This window comes from Marmota marmota, unplaced genomic scaffold (assembly GCF_001458135.2).
Source record: "Marmota marmota marmota unplaced genomic scaffold, marMar, whole genome shotgun sequence".
Taxonomy (NCBI): domain Eukaryota; kingdom Metazoa; phylum Chordata; class Mammalia; order Rodentia; family Sciuridae; genus Marmota; species Marmota marmota.
Window position 1 is genome coordinate 24,755,677 of NW_026000057.1, and position 25,019 is coordinate 24,780,695.

Consider the following 25,019-nt stretch of genomic DNA (forward strand, 5'->3'; position numbering starts at 1 on the left):
AAGTCACTAACATGTGATCATCTCATTTTTTGAAAATAATATCTAAATATTCCATTGTTAAAATAAAACATCTTGAATACTAATAGCTTTACTTTATGTTCAATTAAAAGTATTTGTTCACTTAAATAATTGCTTACAAAATAGGAATCAGGGATAATATATAAAATATGGGCTTGGGAATTGATTTTTATTTTTTTTATTTCTATCACTTATAGTTGATTCTTATTGTCTGGTAAAATACATAAGCAAAGGTATCTTAAAATAAGGTAAGGGCAATGTTTTATAAACATTTGTTCTTCCATATATCATTCAGCAAGAATTCTTTTAAAAATGTTTCATTGTACATAGTTATGTCATTTTTCTTCTCTCCATGCAACTCAGGTATCTCCTTTACAGTACTTAGATTCTTCCTTCCTTTCCTGCTGTTCCTTAGGTTTGTTTTCCTATCCTGATGTCTTGATGTCTCTTTAATAACAAGTTCCATATCTCTAGCCTTTTTGAACTTATAAAAATTTCTAATACTCATATACATTCTACAAAAGATAATGAGGTTTTTCCAAGGAGAATGGTGATCATTAATTCTGCATATATCAAAGTGGAATGTGTCATTCCCTAAGCAAAATAGAAACTCACACCATGCATAAAGACAACTCTTGCTTGCTTCAGCCGAGAGCATGTTTTATGGAAAAACATTTTTAAACAAGCCATTAAGAAATATTCTCATTCTCTCTTCAATGTCTTTGAGCTGTGTGTGAGAAGAATTTTAAGGAATTTGTAGTAACTTCTTTCTAGTTCTGGCCATCCTGGTATTCTGTAAAGTCAAGCCTAATAAAACCTTTAAACAGCCTTTGATAAAGTCTTGGCAGAAGATTCTGTAGTTTGTATCTTATAAAAAAATCAAATTAAATAAAACTATCACTAGCAAACAATATTACATATTATTAAAATATGGGAACTAACTGTAAAATTTGCAAGCTGCAAACAGTGTTGTAAATCAACTAAGCAATTAGCATGAGATTTTTTTAAGTGACTGAATACAAATTCAGAATTATGAAGTTATTATCCAATAACCCCACAAGTGATGTGAATAAATTCTTGCTAATATAAAAATTATCAACCACTGAAACACACTTTTCTATAAGCAGGTCTATGAATCCTCATGCTAATGCACTTAGATTGATAAACTACTGACATTCTTTTAAAGCTTCATTTATTCCAGTTGCTGAGGCGTGTGCTTAGAGGGTCTGTCATGCACATGATCAGCAGATCGTAGTCTGCAATTTGTTTTCATTTAATCAGCAGACAGGTTTTCACCAATTTAGACTCAAGTCCTATTAATACTCTATGAAACTAATTGCTGGAAAATGAATTTTAGCAGCAGAATTTTATAATATCCCTTTTCCCCTCTGCCCATATTGTAAAACACTCAAAGCTGTGTACTTAGATATTGAAAATGTATGTTAAATAGACATAGGCCATAATCTCCTGTCATCTAGGCTACTGCAAAGGGCTCCTAATCCTCCCTCCTGCCTCAATACCTTCTGCACTTTACTTTTGAAATTACTTTCTTGTAATTCTATGCCTCCATAAAAACTCTAGTTCTCTGCCAAATAAAAAAACAAACACTTTAACATTATCTGGTTCTAACTTACACATTTTTCCTTGTTTTTCTTTTATGTTGCATTATAACACACATATAGGGAAAATATGAATCATCAATTAATGAATAGCTGCCCAGGACAAAAAGGAAAGAATTGTAATTTCATAGGATCCACTGTCCCTTGCCCATCTTTTTTTTTTTTTTTTGGTTGGGGGGACAGTACCAGGAATTGAACTCAGGGGCATTCAACCACTGAGCCACATCTCTAGCCCTATTTTGTATTTTATTTAGAGACAGGGTCTGTAAATTTTACTTTATTTAGAGACAGAATTGCTTAGCACCTCACTTTTGCTGAGTCTGGCTTTGAACTTGACATCCTCTTGCCTCAGCCTCCCAAACCACTGGGATTACAGGCGCATGCCACTACACCCAGCTTTTTGTGCATCTGTCTAATCAGACCTTCCTCAGCATCCTAGAGCTGACTACCCAGAGTAGTCCTGGCCTTGATTTTCTTTATTGTGTCCCCACTATAAAGCTTTGAATTCTATTGTAATTTTTACCTGTTTTTGTATGTTACATACATGAAATCAAATTGTGATTTGGGGAATATTGATTTCACTAAATTCATTCAAGTCATTCTTCTTCTTCTTCTTTTTTCTTAGAGAGAGAGAATCTTTTTTGTAGATGAACACAACACAATGCCTTCATTTTTATGTGGTGCTGAGAATTGAACCTGGGTCCCACCCGTGCCAGGCGAGTGCTCTACCACTGAGCCACAGTCCCAGCCCTCAAGTCATTCTTTTAAAAATTTACTGATGCTCATGTATAGTTCTAGTCTAGTCAATTTTAGTATTTTCTTGCATCCATGTACAACAATTAATTTATCTTTTTCATGCTGATGGACAATTTGGACTTTTATGTTATATCCATATTTGGGCTATTACCAACAATGCTGCTGTCAACATTCTTGGACATATATTTTGGTGCCCAATATTCTCTATTGTGCCCAACCAAGCAGTGGAATTTCCAGAACATAATTATGCATATTTTCATACTAGATAAATATTTATGTATCACTCAAAAAAAGGCAATCTTAACTTGTACATAAGTATCTTTCTATGCTACTAGATATGTCAAAATGTTTTCCAAAATGATCATACCAATTTACATGCCCATCAGAAATGAATGATAGCTCCAATTTCTTTATATGTATGACCATACTTGAAATCATCAAACCATTTCTCCCTGTTTCTCCTCTATTCTTGTTTCTTTTCTTTTTCTTTTTCTTTTTTTTTTTGCACTTTATCATCTATTTATGTATCAATAAACATCACTGAAACTTCCCAAGAACCCTGAGTGATCAAGAATAACTTCTCACCTTAAAGCCCAGATGTACAGTTCTTGCTGCTCCTCGTAGAGAAGTGTACTTGCAGTTCCAACTTGACTTCCAACTCTGATACTGACTTCTTTTGGCTTGCTGACCTGTGCAGGATAATGATCTGCACCATCTTCACCATCTGAATCCATAGCCTTCCGGTCACCATTTCCTCCATTCTTACTTTGGGGGTTTCCATCTTTTCATTTGTTCTTGTTGTACTCTAGGTATTAATCTTGACCTATTGCAATTCACTAATTCATTCTTCATCTGTTTCTAGTAAACTTAATCATTAATTTCTTACCTTTTGTCATTATATTTTCTAATTCTTGAATTTCTTTTCATTTTTATTTTTTCTAATTAGTTATAAATGACAGCAGAATGTATTTTGGTTCATTGAACACATATGGAGCACAGCTTTTCATTTCTCCGGTCATATATGATGTAGAGTCGCACCATATGTGCAGTCATACATGTTCCTAGGGTAATGATCTCCATCTCATTCCACCAACTTTAATTCTCGAATTTCTGATTGGTTGTTTTTCAACTCTATCATGAAGTAGTTTTCAGTTTCTGCCGATTAAAAAATATATGCATTTCTTTTATATATATTTTTTCAATAGGCATAATATTTATAATAGCAGTCAAAATTTCTAATATCTGAATTCTTGAAATCTATTTCTGTCATCTGTCTGCTAGTTCTAATATCTGAAGTATTATTTCATTTTACCTGATGCCTTTGATTTTTTCTAAAACAATTTATTCAGACATTATTTGAAGTAATAATGTGAAATCTAAAATGAAGATACTTTCCACCAAAGAGGATTGTGGTGTTTTCATTTTTTCCTGACAGGCATTTGGAGTCTCTATCAATGTTATACTAACTTAAATTGAAATTTTAAGACAATTACAATTGAAAGTCGAGACATTAAAATTAGAGACAAATTATGCAATCTTAGTTTTTAATCCAAAGGATTGAGTGGAAACTTAGAGAGATGTCTTTAGAGTAAAACAAATTTTGATGACTTCTTTTTCTGTAACTTATTGTGTGACTTTGAGTTGAAACTTTCTGTTCCTAAGTTTTCTTATTTAGCAAGAAAGTGCATGGCTGGTAATACCCAAATCATATTTCTTTCTTTTTTTTTTTTTTAGTTTCCTTTGTCCTTCTTCCTTGATCTCAAGGTACCCATTATGATGTGTGTTATTTTTGTTTTGCTTTATATTTTTGAGTACATTATGTATTATTTTGAAAGTGGTGCCCATGCCTTTTTACCATCTTTCTAACTCTACTAAGCATAATTCTTTGATGCAGTGGCTGCTTAATGGATGTTATATGGATAAGTCAATGAGTAAATAAATTTTGGAAGTAAGTGCATATATAAAAGTGTATATAAAACTGATTAAACCAAGCTAAGTATTACCACGGAAGAAAGAAGTTTCTCTTCTATTATTGTTCCCAGAGCTTTAATCTAATTTCTGTTGTTAGGTTTACCTGTCCAATATATTGGCTGTGCATCCTTGTAGAGAACAACAGACCTGAGTTAGAATTTACAAAGAGTGATCTAAATCTGTAATACACCTTAAAAATAAGTCTTTAAAAATAATATTGATCCAGGTGACAAATGAGAGGATAGAATAAAGGTTTATTTAGAGCATAAAATTTAAAAGGCATGTTCATTGATAATTCATCAGCTCTCTTTAAAAGAACCTTTAGTATAACCATTTCTATTCTGTACCTTTAATCAATTCTAGTTGACATTGCCATGAGCAGATTTTAACAACAGATCTGAGAATGGGATCTGCTTATCTTGGGATTTATAAAAGCAAAATTAAAGTCATTTCTAGGAAGAAACTTAGCACACTAAGGAAATGTATCAATTTAGTAAGTATATTGAACAGTTGCTCAAAAGAGATATAAATGAAAATGAACCATTAGTAGTTTATATAAAAGTATACATTGGTATATTATTCTTGCCACATTTATCACTTAGCTACACAATGTAGTTGATGGCTTAATTTTTTAAGTATCATTTACCTCAAGGAGTTTATTGAGTTTCTTGGTGATTAAATTATTGCTCAACTTAAGAGATCTGTTTGAAGGTGCTTAAAAATAGAGAATGCTTATGACCCAAAATTGTTGACAGAATAGTCAGCCCAATAAGATTCTCCATGAATGTTCATTCAATTGGTTTGGTTTGCCAGTTGATGATGTTCTTAATGTAGACATCAATGGGTGGCATATGAAGAAGTACATGCTTTCTGTTACATCATTTATTACATGATACAGGCATCTAAGATCATATTAATTACAGAACTTCCTGGTCATATTTACATGCTCCCTGAATTTGATCTTAATTTGTGAATTTCTTTAATCTGCTCTGATTCTAATGACCTTAGGACCCACTTAGGATTATTTGCACAATGCTTAGTAGTCATTGCCATAGTATGTTTTGTCTAAATAATCAAAAGCAGCAAATTTTATCAATTGTCTGGAAATTTTATTACATACTTTAAAATACATAAATAATTTATAATCATCAAGATGTGTTGTATTTTATACATTGACATTAAAGAATTGAAATGAAATTTTACTCATGTATGCCATTTATATTTAAATTAATACTAATAGAAATTTCTATTTCATTCTCAACATCTCTAACCTACTGATTTAATAATCTATCAATATTCATTAGCATCAAATAGTACTATAACAGGAAAAAAGTCAGTAGCTTAACTAAATAAATATTGGAGTTTCTTGATTTTTTTTCCCCCATATATTATAGAACTCTAGAGAGGATCTGCTGGGCCAGGCGGGTATGGCATTTCAAGTGTCAGAGACATGGATTTCTGTCTTGTTTGTCTGTGATGTATGGTCTCAGATAGTTACCAGGGCACCAGGCATCATATGTTCGTACCAGCTGGCAAATAGTAGGAAGGACAGCAAAATATGTTGCAGAAACCACACTGCTTACATTGTTTTGGCGGGAATTAGTCACATGGAATTGCCTTGCCTAAATTAGGACTACAGGTTGTCCTTATTTTTAGTGGTCTAAAAAGGAAAAAAATAACTGTAATAAAAGGAGAAACTCACTAATGGGGAACAATTGGTAGTAATCTGCCCTTTTTGAACCATCCATTTACTGATTCATTTTATTCTAAAATGACCTAAGCAATAAAATTAAAAAAAGGATACCTCAATAACTAGTTACATTATTTTCATCCTTTTTTTAAAAAAAAAAAAGGCATTACTGCAGCAAATGAAATTCTGTGATCCTGATCAATTAAAACATTTAGTCCATGGTGAATTTTAGGGCAGAAAATTGAGCATTATACTGGACAATATTTTTGCAACAGGTGCAGTGATTTTATTAGGTATTTACTTAGTGTCTTTGAATAACAGCCAAAAGCAAAATACTGCTTTACATCTCAATAAAGGCTATTTTGTGTATCCCTAAAGAAAAATTGTTCAAAAAGAAAATCTTTAGGTTTTCTGGCTTAAACCCAAAGAAAGATTTTAGCCTGCCCAGAGGGCTGGATGGACTCTATATACTATGAATGGTTATTATAAATATTACTATTGCTGAAATATTTCTGGACAAGTTTAGCAAAGTAAAGAATAGATTATTTAATTCTGTCTTCCCCCTTTCTTATATAAAATATTTGACCATACCTTATCAGCCATGTTTTTAGGGGGTGATAGAGGCTCTGTTCCTCTAGAAGGCCTTAGACTATCTCCTGACCCGAGCGAGCGTCTTCACTAGGAGATTTCATGGTGGCCTTGGCATGTTTTTGGAGGAGACAGCTTTGAGGGAGAAGCATGCCAACCGCCATGCACCAGAGCGTGTCACTCAGAGGTCTTGGGTTTTGGGATCCGTGGATCCATCCTCCTGCAGTCCCTCCTGCACCCTCCGTTATTAGGGCCTAACGTCCTCACTCCATGGGTGCGTCCTCCCCCAAGCGGAGGGGGCCATGGAGGAGCGATAACTTAACCCTTATGGCAAGGGCAGAAGATGGTTGGTCAGAGCTGTTACTTACACTTATATATAAGAAAGAGAGATCTGTGGGGATGTAAACTTAAGAAATAAGCCTGAGAGAAGGGTAGAACATCCTTTTAAATGTTGGCAGCGCGGTCTTCCATCTCCAGACGATGATAGTGGACCTGTATGGGCTTTGAGGCCAAAATATTAATCTGTTCTTTAATAAATTTTACCAGCCTGTTTATAATGCAGGGTCCTATGGACACCATTAAAAGTAAACCCAACAAAGGGTCTAATAGGGGAAGAAGGTAGGGTGGAAATCCATTAAGCCCAGTCAAGAGGGGATTTTCAAATAGTTCCCTTCTTCTCTTTTCTAGATCTTCTTGAAGCTGCTTAATTTTAGTGCGTACTATGCCTGATTTATTGGCATAAAAGCAGCATCTTTCCCCTAAGGCCAAGCAAATACCTCCCTGGTTAGCTGTCAGCAAATCTAAGCCTCGTCTGTTTTGAAGGACCACTTCTGCCAGGGAGTCTATTTGGTCCTGTAAATCTTTAATAGTTCCTGATAGAGTTTGTACATCATCTATAAGTTGTTGAGATAGGCGACGGTAAGAGTGTATAGCCGTGCCTAAGCCAGCTGTACCTGTGCCCACAGCAGCTGTTATTCCAAGGCTGGCAAGGAATGGTAAGGCCTGTATTGCCTGCCTGTGTCTCTTGACTAAGGTGTCTAGGCTAGGAATGGGTAGAGGTTCGTCTCCTGGGACAATAGTTATATCAGGGAGTAATAAGGCAAGAACACAGCCACCGGTCCAATTCGCTGGAAGCCTGGGGAAGGCTGAGTTTCCTCCACACATAAAAACTGTGCCATTGGGGGGACAACGAGATGGGGTGGGTGAGGAATAATTTTGTACTGTTGAGCAATTTCCAAAGGAAGTAACTCCAACATCAATATCATAAGTATTATTCTGCATCGCGCCTAAAAGACATGATGTCAAAGTGCCTATAGGCTGTACTTTAAAAGGAAATCCAGGTTGGCATGTATTATCATTGTCTATGATAGAATTAATAGGAACTGCCATAGGCATGATTGCCCCTGTTGTCATGCAGAGCCAGCAATCACCAGCAAGGGTGGGGTTGGAATTATTAAGCAAGGAGAAGGTAGTTTCCAAAATATCTAATGTATTGGTATCTAAATCTGGGAGCTGGGATTTAGGCAGCATTAAGGGATGATATGTGAGCTCAGGGATTTGGGGTTTTAAAAGTTTGATTATCTAAAGATGCTTGACAGCATCAGTGGGTCCTCCACCATCAGAGACCCCTGTAGGGGCCTTAATGGGCCAGCAGGAGGGCTTACCGACAGTGCCTTGGCATCCAGCTGACTGTAACTTGGTGTATATACCTTCTCCTCCCCGGTCAAAGAGAACAGGGGTATAATGAATAGTGGTCCCCCCTGCTGCATGAGTTTTAGTTAGGGTGGCTTCGAAAAATTGTTCTCCCTGCTTGTTAACACAAATTGAGGCTGACACATAACAAGAGACATGCATTGCCTGGGTATGTGTGCAAGTTGCAGAACAATTTTGGAGAGCTTTACTTATACTGGGGGGAATAATCTTTGGCTTGTTAACACATACCCATTTAGGCTGATGAACTCCTCCGAGTTTATGGTCAACCTAGCCCCTGACACTGTCTTTTCATACCAATTTTGCCCTCATAACGTTAAGTGTTCTAAAATGACATTGAACTATTTGTTAGAGTTTAAAAGACAAAAAAGGATACCTCAATAACTAGTTACATTACAATAACTAATTCAGGCAAAGCAGCGGTGCACACCTGTAATCCTAGGTGCTTGGGAGGCTGTGGCAGGAGAATCAGGAGTTCAAAGCCAGACTCAGAAAAAGCATGCTGAGCAACTCAGTAGACCCTGTTTCTAAATAAAATACAAAATAGGACTGGGCATGTGGTTCAGTGGTCAAGTGTCCCTGAGTTCAATCCCCAGTACTTCCCTTCAAAATGACAAAAATGTAAGTATATAATGGAAGTAGCAGTAAAAATCAATCTGGTAAACTTACCAAATTAGATAGTATACCAAAAAGGTAAGTGATTTTTCTTATAGTAGTAGTAGAGAAATTATTTTTGCAAATAAAATGTATGTTTATATCAAAGTTATAAAATTGTTTAGCAAAAAACTTTAGTAAATATGATATGGAATACCTTTTGGCTAATTTATAGGTACTTAAAATATTCAATCTTTTCACAGTTATATCTCTATATTATATTTGTCAAAATAAAATTTTATGTACTTTAACAAATATAAATAAAAATGGTAATAAATACAGTAAATGCATCCTGTTGTATTATTAATTAATTTTAGATAGATCCTAAGGTGATAATAAACTCATGGCTCTTGAAGTTTTTCAGTCACTTTCATCCTACTTTTGATATGGAAATTATTAAATAAGAAATGATAAGAAATTAAGTGATTAAAAGTTTTTCAATAATATGATTCATTAATAATGCATAAACTATAATACTAAGTTAATTATTTCAAAGCATAAGACAGATTTTGGACTTTGTAAGCAAAGTTCTTTAAAGAATTAGTCTTTGCTTTTAGGGAGCAATCTTGATTGACATCAAAATTTCTTTTATTTCCATGTAGGAAGAGCCTTTTGTAATGGTCTCTGAAAATGTCTTGGGTAAGCCGAAGAAATACCAGGGCTTTTCCATTGATGTTTTGGATGCCTTATCTAACTACCTGGGTTTTAACTATGAAATTTATGTTGCGCCGGATCATAAGTATGGAAGCCCACAAGAAGATGGGACATGGAATGGCTTGGTAGGAGAGCTGGTCTTTAAGGTAAGAATTTATTTATTTGTCTTATACCTAAAGATTCAACTGTAACCCCTGGAACCCTTAATTTCATTTAAAATAAGTGAACTACAAGGCATTAGGTTGTGGTGTCAAATTAAAACCTCACCAAATGCTATTTTATGAAATTTTTGGAAATAAAATTAGGTGACAAAATGAAACTAAATTTAAAAATATTTTCTATAATAAAACAGAATTTAAATGAAGCCTTTACCTTTGGCAACTCATGTTCTAAACATTTTGTCAAGATATAGTACATGATGAAAATCACAATGTAATTTTCAAGCACAATTCATACAATTGTTGTCTTTTAAAATTGCTATGTTATTAAAAGAGAAAGAAAGAAGGAAAGAACCAGAGAAACAGAAGAAAGAAAGAGAAAGAAGGAAGGAAGGGACGGTGGGAGGGAGAGAGAGAGGGAGGGAGGGGTGAGTGAATGAATGAATTCTGATCCCTGAAGGGCTAAATATTTAGTTTGGGTAACGAAACAAGTTGCATTTATAATTATATTTTCTCTTGTTCTTTCAATTCTCAAAAAGATATTTCAACATCTCTTTAGCTTTGTCAGTGTTTGCTACGATTTTTGAAGCTCTGATATTTATTTAATGCATATACATTTAAAAGTACAGTGTCTTCATGATACATTGTTGAATAGTTGGGTTTAGATTTATTATTTACTGTTTCATTTATATATTTCTTCCTCTGTTCCTTCTCTTCCTGACCTTTTTCGGAGAGGGATATAAATTGAAATTACTTTAATATTTGATTTTATTGTCTGGGTTGCCTTTTGACCTATATCTGTATTTTTCTTATTTGTGGTTAGTCTACAGATTACACCATGCATTCTTAAGTGAAAGCATTCTATCTAAAACTAATATTACACCACCTCAAATTTCAAAAATTAATGAGCTTTCATCAATATAATTCCATTTATATCCACCCTAACCTTTGTGCTACTGTAGTTATATATGCATGCCTTATTAATTTCACAAAAAAATAAAGGTTTGATTTAAGCAATTAGTTATCTTTCAAAGGTAAAAAAGATTAAAAATCGGTATTTCACTGCTTATCTACTAATGCTAAGGTTCTTTATTCCTTTTATTTATCTGAACTTCTGTTATCATTAAACTTGAAGCCAAAAATTTTCTTTGGACCATCTTGAAGTATAGTCCTGTAGGTGGCATATTCTCAATATTTATTGACTTAATATGTGTTTACTGAGCTGCAATTTTTAGTGATAATCTTACCAGATAATCAAATTTGGAGTATAAGTTTTTTGTTTTTGTTTTTAGGGTTTTTTTGTTGTTTTGTTTTGTTTTACTATGAATGACTCAACATTTAATATGTATCTCCCTGTTATAGGCAAAAATTGGAATCTGTTGTTTGTCTCTTACAAACTTCTTCCTATTCTTTTCTGCTGATTTTTTATAGGGAGCCCCCACAATTTGCATGTTTAGTTTAGGTGTCAAAATTGATTTTTTTTTTAGTTTAGGTGTCAAAAAATGGATTCAAGGGAGATTTATACACAGATCTGAGGGCTCCTCTGACCACTCTTACTGCCTTAAACTCCATCATCTCAAACACTCTGATGTACTAGATAGTAAAGTACTTTCTGCTAGAGCTCTATCACCTGAGCTAAGATGGGCCCACAGTGAATGACCCATATAAAAGCAGACCTCACCTAGTACAGTCATATTTTCAAGGACTGAACATCCTCCAGTCCTTGCCTGTTTTTTGTGACCTAAACCACCACTGTTTTGGTACAATGATGGGAGAAGAAGCCAAACTGCAAAAGATTATGTAAAAACGCGGAAGTGAAAAGGTGAAAGTGGCCTGTCTATATATTGCTCTTTTAGAAAATTTAGAGGAGAGGAAGAGAGACAAAGATAATAGAACCATCTTTGATTTTGGTAGGGTGTTGTTGTTTTGTTTTGTTTTTAAGCTCACAGAGACTTGAGTGTAATTATAAGATGAGGAAGGAGAAGAAAAAAAAATAATTTGAGAAAAGGAATTTAATAGATGAAGGACAAAGATCCCAGAGTAGATTGAAGGGGGGCATTAAATTGAGAATTAATTTTGATGAGGTAAAGATGTTTCCTTGATACTTAAAAAGGATGGTGAGAATGTATCTTTTTAATCTATAGGTCAAGATTGGGAGGCTGAGGAAGATCATATCTCATCACTTCAAATTTCTTGATAAAAATAGGAGTTGAGGGCTGGGGTTGTGACTCATGGTAGAGCACATGCCTAGCATGTGTGAGCACTGGGTTTGTTCCCCAGCACCACATTTAAAAAAAATAAAACAAATAAAGTTAAGGTATAAAAAAATAGGAGTTGAAGTGTGTTGACAGTGATTGGGACAGGTATTACCTAAGAGTCTACAGGAGAGTAGTGAGAGATTGAAATAGATACTGAGGGACTCGACTGACTTCATAATGGATGAAGGATAGATCCATGGCACTGAAGATCAAGATGAGGTTTATATAAGACTGGCATTTTCATTGCAGCTAGTCAGCACAAAGGTGTGACTTTCTACAGCTGAGATTGAGAGCCCAAGTGGAGAAGCAGAGAAGATTAAAACATCCATATCAAGGCTAAAATATGGTAGGTGAACTTGGCAAAAGAATCAGTGAGATGAAAGAATAGCTAGAGTGATCAAGGAAGCATGGCCTTGATCAGGGAGAGAGAATCTCAGGGGAAAAAAAAATGGGAGATAAAAATTTGGGAAAATTAATCAGATCATCAAAATGAGATTGAAAAATAAGTAAAATATAAATGAAAATACGATTGATCCAGTAGATTATATAAATGAAAAAGTGAATGAGCCAGTAGATTAGAAAGAGATAACCAGAGACTGAAATATAGAACAACTATCTTTGATCTTGAGGATCATAGTAGAATATCAGAATACATAAAAAGAATAGTAGTTTACAATGGCCCATTAAGGAGAGCTGAATATGTAGAACACAGGTGATTTTTAGGGCAGTAAAACTGATACTGTAATGGTGGATACATCACTGTCATTATGCATTTGCCAAAACCGTAGAAACAGTGAACTATTGACTTTAGTTAATAATGTATTCATATTGGTTCATCACAATAACGTTGGAACCACACTAACGTAGCATGTCAATAATAGAAGAAACTATTTGTACTTCCTGCTCAACCTGTAAACCTAAAACTTGTCTTATAAATAGTTTTTTAAACAGTGGCCCAAACTGATTGTTGTGAGGAATATCTACTTTGATAGAGAAATCTATTAGGTTGGTTAAATTTTAGGATAAAGACCAATATTTAACTAGATGTCTAAGTTTTCAGAACAGGTGAAGACATGATGGTGCAGTATCTCTGGTAGAGGTAATAAGACAAGTTCACCTCAGAAAGCATATGTAATTGACAAAATAAAAATGGAGATCACATGCATGGAGTTTCATCAATAATGAAAAAGAATCAAGTGCCTTGACTATCTAAGACAACAGGCAAAAACTTCAGGTCTCTAGAATATTAAGAAAAATGATGAAAGTGAGGTCTCAATCCATGAAAATTCAAAGTAAAAGTATATTTTTGCCCAAGTCACCCACCAGCTCTTGATCTCTTTCTGTGCCTTCTCTGGTCATCTCCACTGCCACTCTGTGTGATCCTGTACATGGTTCATAGGTCATTGCTATAGAAGATAATGACACTTGACTAAGTTCACTTCAGTACCCTAGGGGCTAATGTCAGCAGAACTTTGACTTTTTTTCTTTAACTCATTAGATCTTGATCCTTTATTTAAATCCTACAATGGCTATTCAAGACATTTTCCATACTTTCCAAATCTCAAGTCAAGTCCAATTTTTTATTCCTGGCATGCTTCTCATTTTGAAAGTTTATGGTTTACTGTAAAGACTAAGAGCATCTAATGTTAGTCCCTTGTTTCCTTGCTTTTTAACTTTAAAATCCTTCCATTTATTCTCTTATCCTTAGTGGCAACACAAAAAGCCTTGAATAAAACAGGCATTAGCTATGGATACCTGTGATACATCTACTATCGATGTGAGTCTAAGTAGATCTTTGAATCACAGTATCCATCTCTGTGGAATAAAGCTATTGCTAAGATTAACCAAGAAAATCAACTCAAGAATATGCTGCAAGGAAGGTGTGTTAGTCAGCTTTCCCTTGCTGTGACCAAATACATTACAAGAACAAGTCAGAGGAGGTAAAGTTTATTTTGGCTCACAGTTCAGAGGTTGAGTCCATAGTTGACTGAGTTCATTCCTCTGGGCCCAAGGTAAGGCAGTACATAATGGCAGAAGGTCAAGGCAGAGGAAAGGTGCTTAGGACATGGAATCGGAGAGAGGGAGAAAGGGGATGGGATCAGAGGGCGGACCCTTCTAGGGAGCTTCCCCAGTGACCTGCCTTCTCCAACCATGCCCCATCTGCCTACAGTTGCCACCCAGTCAGTCTATTCAACTAGGATGGACCTAATTAGGATACAGCTCTCATGATCCAATCATTTTACCTCATATGTTCCTTCATTAACACAGGAACTTTGGGGGAACACCTCATATCCAAACCATAACAGAAAATAACTAGATCTCATCTCATCTTCTGATGTGGTAAAATCATTCCCCCAGAGTCTATGTTTTAAAACATAATAAATTCAACATTTATATTAGAATATATTTAGAAATTATCTGTCAGGATTTGCTGATAGATTAGATGGGGAGGTGAGAGAAATACTCAAGCCAATGATCTCTTCTAAACTTGAGGCTTTTAACCACAACAGTAAGAAAAGACATCCTGTTTTCACATCTAACACCAGATCCACTAGCTACTTTGCCCTAGCCATAGTCGTCCCTTCCCTGGGTTGAAGTGATAAAGAGGTGCAGTTGCTTTCCCTCTTTCCATTCTTGACTTCCTTCAATATATTTTTTAACACAGCAGCCAGAGTTAACAGTCACTCTTCTGGTGAAAGGCATTTGATGGTTTCCCATTTCACTCAGTAAAATTCATCCTTAAAAATGATCTACTTAATCTGCCCTACCAACTACTTTGGTGATCCCTTTTATCTCTCTCTTATTAACCATGCTCCAAGTTTGTGGTCTTCCTTTCTCTTCCTCCTACTCAACTTGACCTTTGTAATACTCAGTTTCATATGTCTAGAATGCTCTTCCCCTGTTATTCTTCCTTCCACCTCATTTTTTTTTCTTCTACTTTCCGATTAACAGTTTTCAGAAAAGGCCTTCCATGTCCACCCCATTCAAAAAAATAACTTCTGATCTCTACGTTGGTTATCCCCTCTTTTCTGTTTTGTTGTTTTTTATAACATGTATCAAGATTTTATCATTTTTACCTACTTGATCAGTCAACTTTCCCTTCTAGATTGTAAGGCTGATTTGAGAAGATGTTTCTTGTTTCGTTTATTGATAACACTTTAGTATCTAGAAAATACTTCCACATCAAATAATATATAGCAGTTAAGTACTATTTTAAGATCTACATTAGATAATTATCTTTCAGGCACTCATTACTATCAACCAAACTACCACAGCCTGCTAAGCTTGTCTTTATGAAAAAAAGAAGTTTCATTTTTATTGCAAGGCTAAATTTGGGGCCTTTTCCTCCTTCAGTTTTAAGCCCATTTTTTTATATAGCTTGTCATGTTCAGTCTCACTTTTCTACAACCGCATTGAGAATGGTTTCATTTACTGGCATAAAGGAAACTCAGGAAAGAAATATTTGGGTATAGAAAATATATAGGGTGAAGTCAAGACTGTTATTTTGGACATAGATAATAACGGTCATGTCCTTTATAGGTTTGGCTCTTTAAGTTCTCACAGTGATTCAATAAATTAGTTATTATCCCCATAATGATTCGATAAAATAGATAGTTATTTAATAAAATAGATAAAAATCCAAGACATAGAGATTTTAAGTAGCATGCTCAAGGTCACCCAGCTATTTAGTGGAAGAACTAGGATCTGAGTTTAAGTTGTTTGATTCTGGAGACCATTGTTTTAACAACTATCAATAGACCTCTTTGGAGTTATCCAAACAGAAAATGAAAGAAGAAATTTGATATATGAGTCTAGAGTTCAGGCAAGGGGTCTGGAATGGACTTGCACATTTGAGGCAGATCAGTATATAGATGAAGTTTGAATTGTCCCTCTGCCTTTCTTGACCCCACTTCCCCCTCTGTTTTCAATTTCCTTCACAGTCCTTGCTCCTTCTCACTGCTTGAAAATGGTATTCTCATCTTAAAAATAACTTCACCATATTTTCTAAGTAATATTAATTAGGTGTCTTTGGTTGCAAAAGACAATCCAGTTGAAATGAAAAGACAATTTAATGGTTCACAAAATTCAACTGCCCAGGGATGAGACCCAGACTCATTTCGTTAACCTTGGTATTGCTCTCTCCATCTCTCGGCTCAGTTTTCCTTGTGGTTGCTCCAATTTTCAGGCAGACTTTCCTTTCCTGGCAGTGAGTTGACTTTCAGCAGCTCCAGGCCTAGATTTCAGCCTCTTATCTATACCAATATAAACATCAGTTCTCTTTTACCAACAGTGCCAACCTGGAGCCTCAGCTTGAGTACACACTGGCTCTGATTGCATACTTCTGTTTCCAAGAGGAAGCAGTATCCCCAGAATCAGGGTGCCAAGAGCCCACTCCAGTACTGAAGGAAGGAGTGGTGGCTTCATGCAGAACACTTGGAGTAAGCATGGGAAGTACTCCCCAAGGAGAAGTTTCCCCAAGGAAAAGCAGGATGTCCTTAGAGGAAGGGGGAAATGAATAATAAGTAAGCAAAACAATATCCTCAGAGGCACAAAAATAATTAAATAGTTATAAAGAAACTATCAATAATTACATGTACAAAAATTTAATCATCATTAAATTGAAAAAATATTATAAGCTTAATAAGTTAAATTAGAAACAAAGGCTGCAAAATATTGCAAACAATATTTTGATATTTTGAATTATTGATGTCACTTTTGCACTGCTCCACAAAGCAGACATAAAACCCATACAAAAATACAAAGATTCCAGTAGGTAAAGATAAAAGATAAGAACTTAGAGTTTCAAAAGAAGAAACTGATAGGCAACATAGATGGAAAAGGCATCCATTATAACACAGTACAACATTTTAAAAATAAGCACTTGAAATATAATTGGTTAGTGTTTTTTTAAAAGGTGCAACTCTGTTATACATATTTAGATTTGATTTTTGGTTCTATATTCCATCATAAAAATGGAACATTACTAGAATTAGATGCCCATATTTCAATCAATTTAACATAATACCTACAAAGAATTCAAAAACATAGTTTGAAACTGACCAAACAATAAAAACTAGCACTTATACAGAGCTTACGAGCGCTGACACCATCTTTTGTACTTCATGTTTACTTATTCTTCAGTACTCACAACAACCCTATGGGGTATAACTGCTATGATCCAAATGTTGCATATCGTGAAACATATCAGAGAGGTGGAATAATTTGCCCATGTTCATAGACAAGTTGTAGGGAGTTTGTGATTCAAATCTAGACAGTGTGGCTCCAGAATCCAAGTGTTTACTTAACCCTTTTACCAGTTACAGAGGGGAACAGAGTTCTAAAGTTAGTGGCCCAAAAAAACATTTTAATAAACCAAGTTATATGCCAAGTGAAAAAAAATAATACTCAGAAATAGGTTAGTCCAGGTATTTTTAAGACCTTCACACTTGAAAAAGTTCAGATGGAGTTGGGATATGGTAATGAATAGCAGACAAAAAATAAAATTATATGGAGAAGAATTTGGGATGTGACAGATGATTTGCATCTCTAAACTTCTCAAAAATCTCACTTCTTTCCAGAAAGACTATCATTCTTTCCCTTTTCTAAAAAACAATGAAAACTTCTACATTCATCCTACACTTTACCACTCTTCATTTCATATACAGCCTGTTCAGCCTCAGTCTGCCCAGGCTGCCCTGGCTTATCTCCCCAAATGTTCATCCCCAGCAAAACTCACATTTTATCCTATATGGCTTTCAAATCAAATCACTCCTATCACTTGATAATCCTGTCTACTGAGAACAGTTATTCCACATCTTTTCAAACCACCCATTTGAACCATAGTGTGTGTGTTTATGCATGTGCTATATATAATGTTTCTCTCTTCATACACACACACACACACACACACACACATACAACACATGTATATTTTACATAGCCCCTTTTTATTTAGCTCCTCTTTTGTGAAACAGAAGGCTGAGGTTGTGTTTACTTTGTATGCCAAGTACACAGCAGAATTCCCTATATTCATCCATTCATCCCCACGCATTCTTGAATGCATGTTATATTCTGGGCACTGTGCCTCGCATCATAGATACAAAAAAAAAATAGAAGGTATTGTTCCTGCCTTAGAAGATCTAATAGTGTACATGGAAAACAAATGTGTAAATAAATAATTAAAACTCAGTGTGATAAATGCCATGGGATAATGCATACAGGGTACCATGGCAACTCAGGGCCGAATAGCAACTTCTGCCTGGGGTGTTGTAAAGATTTCACTGAAGAAGAAAAACTTGAGCTAGGTCTCAAAGATGAGTAGGAGTATGAGAGGCAACAATAGGGATAATTATAAAAGCAGGTCTGCCGTGCTAAGGAGTTTAAACTTCATCATTTAGCCAGTGAAAATTATAAAAAGGTTTTTACATAAGAGAAAATGTGATTTAATTTGTGTTTTAAAAAGAGAGCTGAGGTAGGCCTGAGAATTCATCAGAGTGATAAAAGGAAAAGACAAATGGCTTTTTCAGCAATCCAGAGAGGAAGAAAGAATTGTCTAAACTAAAACAACAACAATAGGAGATTAATAAAAAGAATAATCTTGAGAAAACAATCGATATGCTCAGATGTAATTAATAGAACTTGATAACTCAGAGGGGAAGATAAAGGAGGTGCTGAGACTTGGTGAGAAATTTAGCAGAGCAAAATGAGCAGAAAGACATGTGGTGACAGAAAGAGGGGGTATAGAAGGAGAAGCAGGTTGGAAAGGGAAACAGAGATAGAGAATTTGGCTATAGAAATTTTGATTTTATTGTACCAAACATCCTAATGGAATTGCCTAGGAATAATTATTAAATGGACATCTTGGAACCCATGCAAAAAATGTCTAAATGACTGGAAAGAAATGTAAAAAACAAAGCTTACAAAATATGATATTCCCCTCACCTTCATTATAAAAGCTTAATTGGAAGTGTTTGATTAATATGAATGTTATGCACATGATGGTTATTTAATGTCTTAAATTATTCCACTTGAGCGTGGGCAAAGAGAATGAGTATTATTATTTTCATTTCAAAGAGAAATAACAAAAAATAGATAAAAGAGAAAGTTAACTTTGAGAAGAGAGTTCAGAGAGCCTGACATGTGCTTTGCCCTTTTGCATCCATAGCAGCACTTGGGAAGAAGGGGTCTTCCTCCCATGAAGTCAGGTGGGAAAGTCACATACCAGCTTCTACCATTCTCATTCTCCATTTCCTGGGGAGTCAAGTTGGGGGTGGCAGGAATGCCTATAATTCACAATGTCTAGATAAGGAAGAAGAAGTAGCCAGCACAAAGATCAGCGGCTTCCTCATGGAGGGTGAGCCAGCCCCAACACTGAGATCAGGAGAAAGACATGTGTGAGGAGTCATGTGCTTGCAGAATTAGAGCAGTCTGCATCTGGGTGCCTCAAGACCATCAAATGCTCCTCATGATCTCTCTCTCTCTCTCTCTCTCTCTCTCTCTCTGTCTCTGTCTCTGTCTCTTTCTCTTTTTATGCATACATGCTCACAAATCTTTACCTATTTTCATTCCATATTTCCAGTACTGCATACCAGCCTGAAAATATCTGTATCCACCAATAACACTTCACTCAGCAAAGACAAACCCCTCCCCCATAACACATTTGCTAATGACTACCTAGTGATAAATGCTTACCAACCTTGTAAAATGATTAGTAGCTTTGCAAATAGATAAATTATTTAAAAGGAAAGAAGTGTGAGATATATATATATATATATATATATATATATATATATATATATATGCAGATAGATAGATAGATAGATCGAAACAGACGGAGCCCTTACAGATTTAAATTGGATAGTGACTAAGATTTCAATTCCCAAATTATACTAAGGAAGTATTAAGGAACTGATTGCATTTCCCATCGTACAGCAGCTGTAGGTCAGACAGGAAACTCAAAAAGTACAGGTGGTCATAAAAAGATGTTTGCCTATCTGAATGGTGAGTAATCAGAAGTAATCTGGTCGATACACATGTAGGCTGGAGCTGAAGTGTAGATGTGCAAGATACACAGGCTGTATGCTTGTAAGGAGAAAAAAAATGCCCCCAAACATTTGTTGTTGATAAGGAAAGATTTAACACTGATGAAGGAAATGGATAAAGAGAGATCTGTGGAAGGAAATAAATTATGTAGATGCAAATGACTTAGTGAATGGTTGTAGGAGCAATTTTCTAAATTTGCAGGTGATATTTAATTGGCAGACATTGCAAACAGCAAGGAGCAATTCAATCAGATAAAGGACTTGAATCATTAAGTACTTGGTCTAATAGATGGCAAGTGCAGATAAAATAATAAGTCTTGAATCAAAGCTGAAGAACAGACAGTGAATATTTGCCAAAGGGAATGACTGTGTCTAGGAATGGCTCTGAGGTTTAAGGAGAACTTATATGCAAGGACAAACACAATTTCAGGAAAATGTACGTAGAATTAAAATGATTCGATGGGTTATAGGTTATAAATTAACAGACCACTGCATCTGTCAAAGCTGAGGTGATATAAAGACTGGAGCAATGATGAAAAAAATCTCATAACTGGAGGATATATAAATCCTGAAATCCACTGTTGGCTATTGAAATGCCATCTCTTACCTAGATTTTCATTTATCTCATGCCATGGTTTTGGGGGAAATTTAATGAATAAGATAACTTCCAGAGAGAGCAGATCTGGGTAGGATATTATAAATATATTTAAAAGAATGTTTCCTTCATAAAATTGTATGTGATTCTATGGGTATAATTGTAAGGTACTGCATTGATATTGCTTAGTCATTTTTATTTAGAATGCAAATTCCATAAAATAAGGGTCTAGGTTAGTCTTGAAATTAAAAATACAGATAAATATTGTTCCAAGTAAAAGATGATAAAAATGTATTGTAGCTTAGCAATGTAGTTTATGTAATAGATAGCATACCCCTTTTATTCCCCCATGCCTTTGGAATGTTGATTGCTTTACTAAATAAAACAGCTAATCTAATACTGAAGAGAAATAGAAATATCCTTTAGTATGATATCAAAACCACATATGAAACATTTAAGAATCTACTTAAAGGAATATTTTAAAAGAATATTTTAGCAGTTCATGTACAACCCCCTTTTGAAGGACTCTTTAAAAAAATAAAACTAATATTCCAATGTTCACATTGAGTATTTGGAAGTAGAGCAATACTTTGAAAGATAATTATGATTTTCTCTTGCCTTCCTTGGATACTTCAGATTTTCATTGTTTCAGGTCTTAATGATTCTAAGTTTTCTCTCTGGAAATTGATAATTTTATAATGGCAGACTTTAAAGTAAGTAAAGATTTCCCTGGTTACTAATGAAGAAACAATTGAGACCTAACAAGGCTTAATATGTTAGGAAAGCAGTTGTCTGCAGGCGGATTGCAGAGGCTCCTGATACCTGGTCAAGGGATTCTGAGTACAACTCATACTTTTTATATTTCATGTAATACTGCTCAGAATCACTAGAACAACAAGAATTGATTCTATTCTCATAGAGATAAATTGTATAGGAGCTAGTTCTCTTCTCATTTATGAGAACTTACATTTCCCTACCCCTGTGGGGCTTCACAAACAACTATAACAGTGATCTTAAGCAAATTCTAGAATGATTGACAATTTTACTCTAATTAGAGTAAAGATCCACTCAATTCTGATCCTTAGCTTTTGTTTGCATTGTACTGAAATGTAGGTTTGCAGTTGGAGCATTTTAGGCAAAGATTGCTTCTACATGTTCTATCCACAAATAGCCTGGGGATGGCCTCTCAAAAAGTAGAAAAAATTTCTAACCAACAGAAAAACCCTTTCTGATGATCTGTTTCTTCAAATATATAGCATTTTCTCTTGAGAATTGTAAAACTTATGTTATTTTTAAGTCTGCTCTAATGAGACAGAATAGTGCCTGAACTACTACAATGTACAAATATCTGGGTGCTTACTTCTTATTTCGCATTCAACATATATTTCTTGTAGCCTAATGTGTAGATGGAATTGTAGGGAATGCAGAAAATATAGGATATAGAGTTCTTGTTCTTAAGAGCTAGAGAGCTAAATATGGAAGAGGAGACAGCAAAGAGAAGGGGGGGCTCTAGTACAAATCCAATCCTTTCTTTCTATACTTGAACTTCCAGTGAACTGCTGCAGTCTCATGGATTTAATTGTCTGTAATTAGACTATTTCCAAATGTGTTTCTTCAGTCCAGATCTATCAGCTGAACTACACAATGATATTTCTTATTACCATGTATTCCCTCTTAAATTTCTAAGGAGTACTTCAAATATTACATGTTCCAAACTGAATCCTAGTTTCATCCATTTTTCCAACTTGATCTAGCCACACCCTTCCCTGGTTGAGGTGCCACTGGAAACTCCAGTCTTCAATTTATCTGATCCAAAATTCTTGAGCTATATTTGATAATCTCTTCTGTTTGTCATGCCTCATGCATGATGAAGTATGACAAATTTGTCTGGTTATAAGCCTGGAATATACTATAAATATGATCACTTCTCACCATGCCACCATTACTAACTAGTACAAGCATTTCTTTGTGTGGGGTTACCACATTAGCCACTCACCATGCTATTGCCCTTTGTCCCACAATCTAATTTCAATAGTACAACCAAAGGGAATCTTTTAAAATGCCAAATCATTTCACACTCTCCCTATAACCCTTCGAATATTTTCTATCACTTAAATTCTTGCAATTGCCTGTGATACCTTATATGTTTGTTCATGCACATGTGCATTCACCATGTCTATACACTCTTCCAATTTCCTCAGTATAAGCATTGCTTAGAGATAAATCAGAAGTCAGAAAAAAATAAGTATATGGTTAAATGCACATAAATTCTAAAGGGGAAAATAGAGCAATGAATAAATATTGGGGAAATAAGAGAAACAGGTTAAACAGAAACCATAAAAGCAAAAACAGTTTAGCAATTTTCCAAGCATGGTATATAGGACATGGACAACTCCACTATTTGTTCACCACCAACATCAGCCAAGCTATTTACCTTCTCTGAGTCTTAGCTTTGTACTCAGTACAGGAAGTGTTTTAGCTTTTTTTTTTCACCAAAATATTCGACAAGAACAATTTTAGAAGAGGAAAGGTTTATTTGGCACTCACAGTTTTAGAGGTCACAATTCATGGACAACCAACTCCATGGCTCTGTGCCCAAGATGAGGTAGAGCATCAGTGCAGAAGAGTGTTCTGGAAGAAAAAAAGCTTAGGACACAGTCATCAGGAAGGAGAGAGAGAGAGAGAGAGAGAGAGAGAGAGAGAGAGAGAGAGAGAGATCCATTCAACAAGGACAAAATATAAGCCCCATAGATACACACACTGGAGTGACCTACTGACCTACCTCTTTTAGGTACACTGTACCTGCCTACATTTGCCACCCAGTTAATCCATTCAGGTGGATGTAGATCAACATACTGATTAATTCAATATTTTCATAACCCAGTCTTTTAACCTATAAACTTGTATTGTCTCACACATGGAGTTTTGGGGAATACCTCCTATCTAAACCATAACAGGAGGGTAGTGATACCTCTCATGCGGGGTTGTGATATGACCACCATGTATGGAGATACATCCCACATATGTGAACTTAAATCTTTAGAACCCAAGCTATTAAAGGCAAAGAACCTGGATCATAGTTTGACCTGGAAAAAAATAATAGTCAATGACCTTGTCACAATGGGAGAGACTTTATGAGACTGCATACAACCTGGATTCTATTTCCTTTTTTTATTGGTGAAAATTACAGATTATATAAAAACACCTGTTTCTACCAAATAGCAAAGAACAAGTTGGCAGACCCTTTTTGGAAATATTTTGGGGATAAAACAGTAAAGAAATATTGAGGGAGAAAGAAGACTACGCAAATAAGGCACCTGCTTTGAGAAATTGTATTTAAATTGAGAAGATAAAAAGATACTATGGAATAAGTACATATGATAGATATAGAAGAACAGAGGACGGAAGGATAACTATAAGCTTCAAGGGAGAAATAACATCAACTTAGGTGAAAACTCATAAAAAGGCAAATATATTGTATTAGTCTTTTATCATTGCACTAAATAACTAAGAAAAGCAACTTAAACAAGGAAAAGTTTATTTGTCACTCAGAGATTCAGAGACTTCAGTCCCTGATTGTCAGTTCCATTGCTCTGTGCCTGAGGTAAAGAAGAACATCATGGCAGAAGAGCATGGTACAGGAAAGCTACTCAGCTCATGGCAGCCAGGAAGGGGAGAGAGAAGAAGGATCCAGGGAGAAGATAATCCCTTTTAGAGCATACGTTCAGTGGCTTGCTTCCTCCAGTATGTCCCACCTCCATTAAGTCCATTCAACTATCAGTAAATGCATCCACTGATGAGGTCAGTGCCCTTGGAATCCATTCATTGCCTAAGAAACCCACTTCTGTACCTTGCCGAACTGGGACACAGTTTCAACATGAAATTGTGGAGAATATTCCAGATCTAAACCATAGCATATGTATTTTCTACTGTAGTCTATTCTATTTTCCACATGTATTTAGGTTGGAACAGTGAAGCTGGTATGGAGACCATCAGATAAATTATTTCCAGAAGGACTTTAAATCCAATCAGTATGTGAATTGGCATGGTGGCCTGGTGAAGAGAGATAGGGAAGAATGGATGGCATGTAGTTTGGGGGAAGAATCTCAGAGATAATACTAAGAAAACTAAATTAATTATACTTTTTGTTACTGTTATGGTGCTAGAGATAAAAACATCTGTGGAAATAATGGAAAAATATTAATTTCTAGAAATATCAGTGTGTCAAGACCCAAGAAACACATTTCTATTGAATATATTCTAAATGGCATGACCAAAAACACTATTGATTATAATAGGCATGAAA

The 25,019-nt window shown here is 35.2% G+C and overlaps 1 protein-coding gene across 3 annotated transcripts in view; it reads left to right on the forward strand.

Annotated features, from left to right (window-relative positions):
• Grid2 (glutamate ionotropic receptor delta type subunit 2) overlaps positions 1–25,019 on the forward strand; it is a 1,429,152-nt gene that overhangs the window by 1,060,303 nt on the left and 343,830 nt on the right. For all 3 annotated transcript variants that reach the window (XM_048813623.1, XM_015484559.2, XM_048813622.1), the window contains exon 10: positions 9,609–9,806. In XM_048813623.1, coding sequence (XP_048669580.1) covers positions 9,609–9,806 — 198 coding nt within the window. The remainder of the gene's footprint in view (positions 1–9,608; positions 9,807–25,019) is intronic.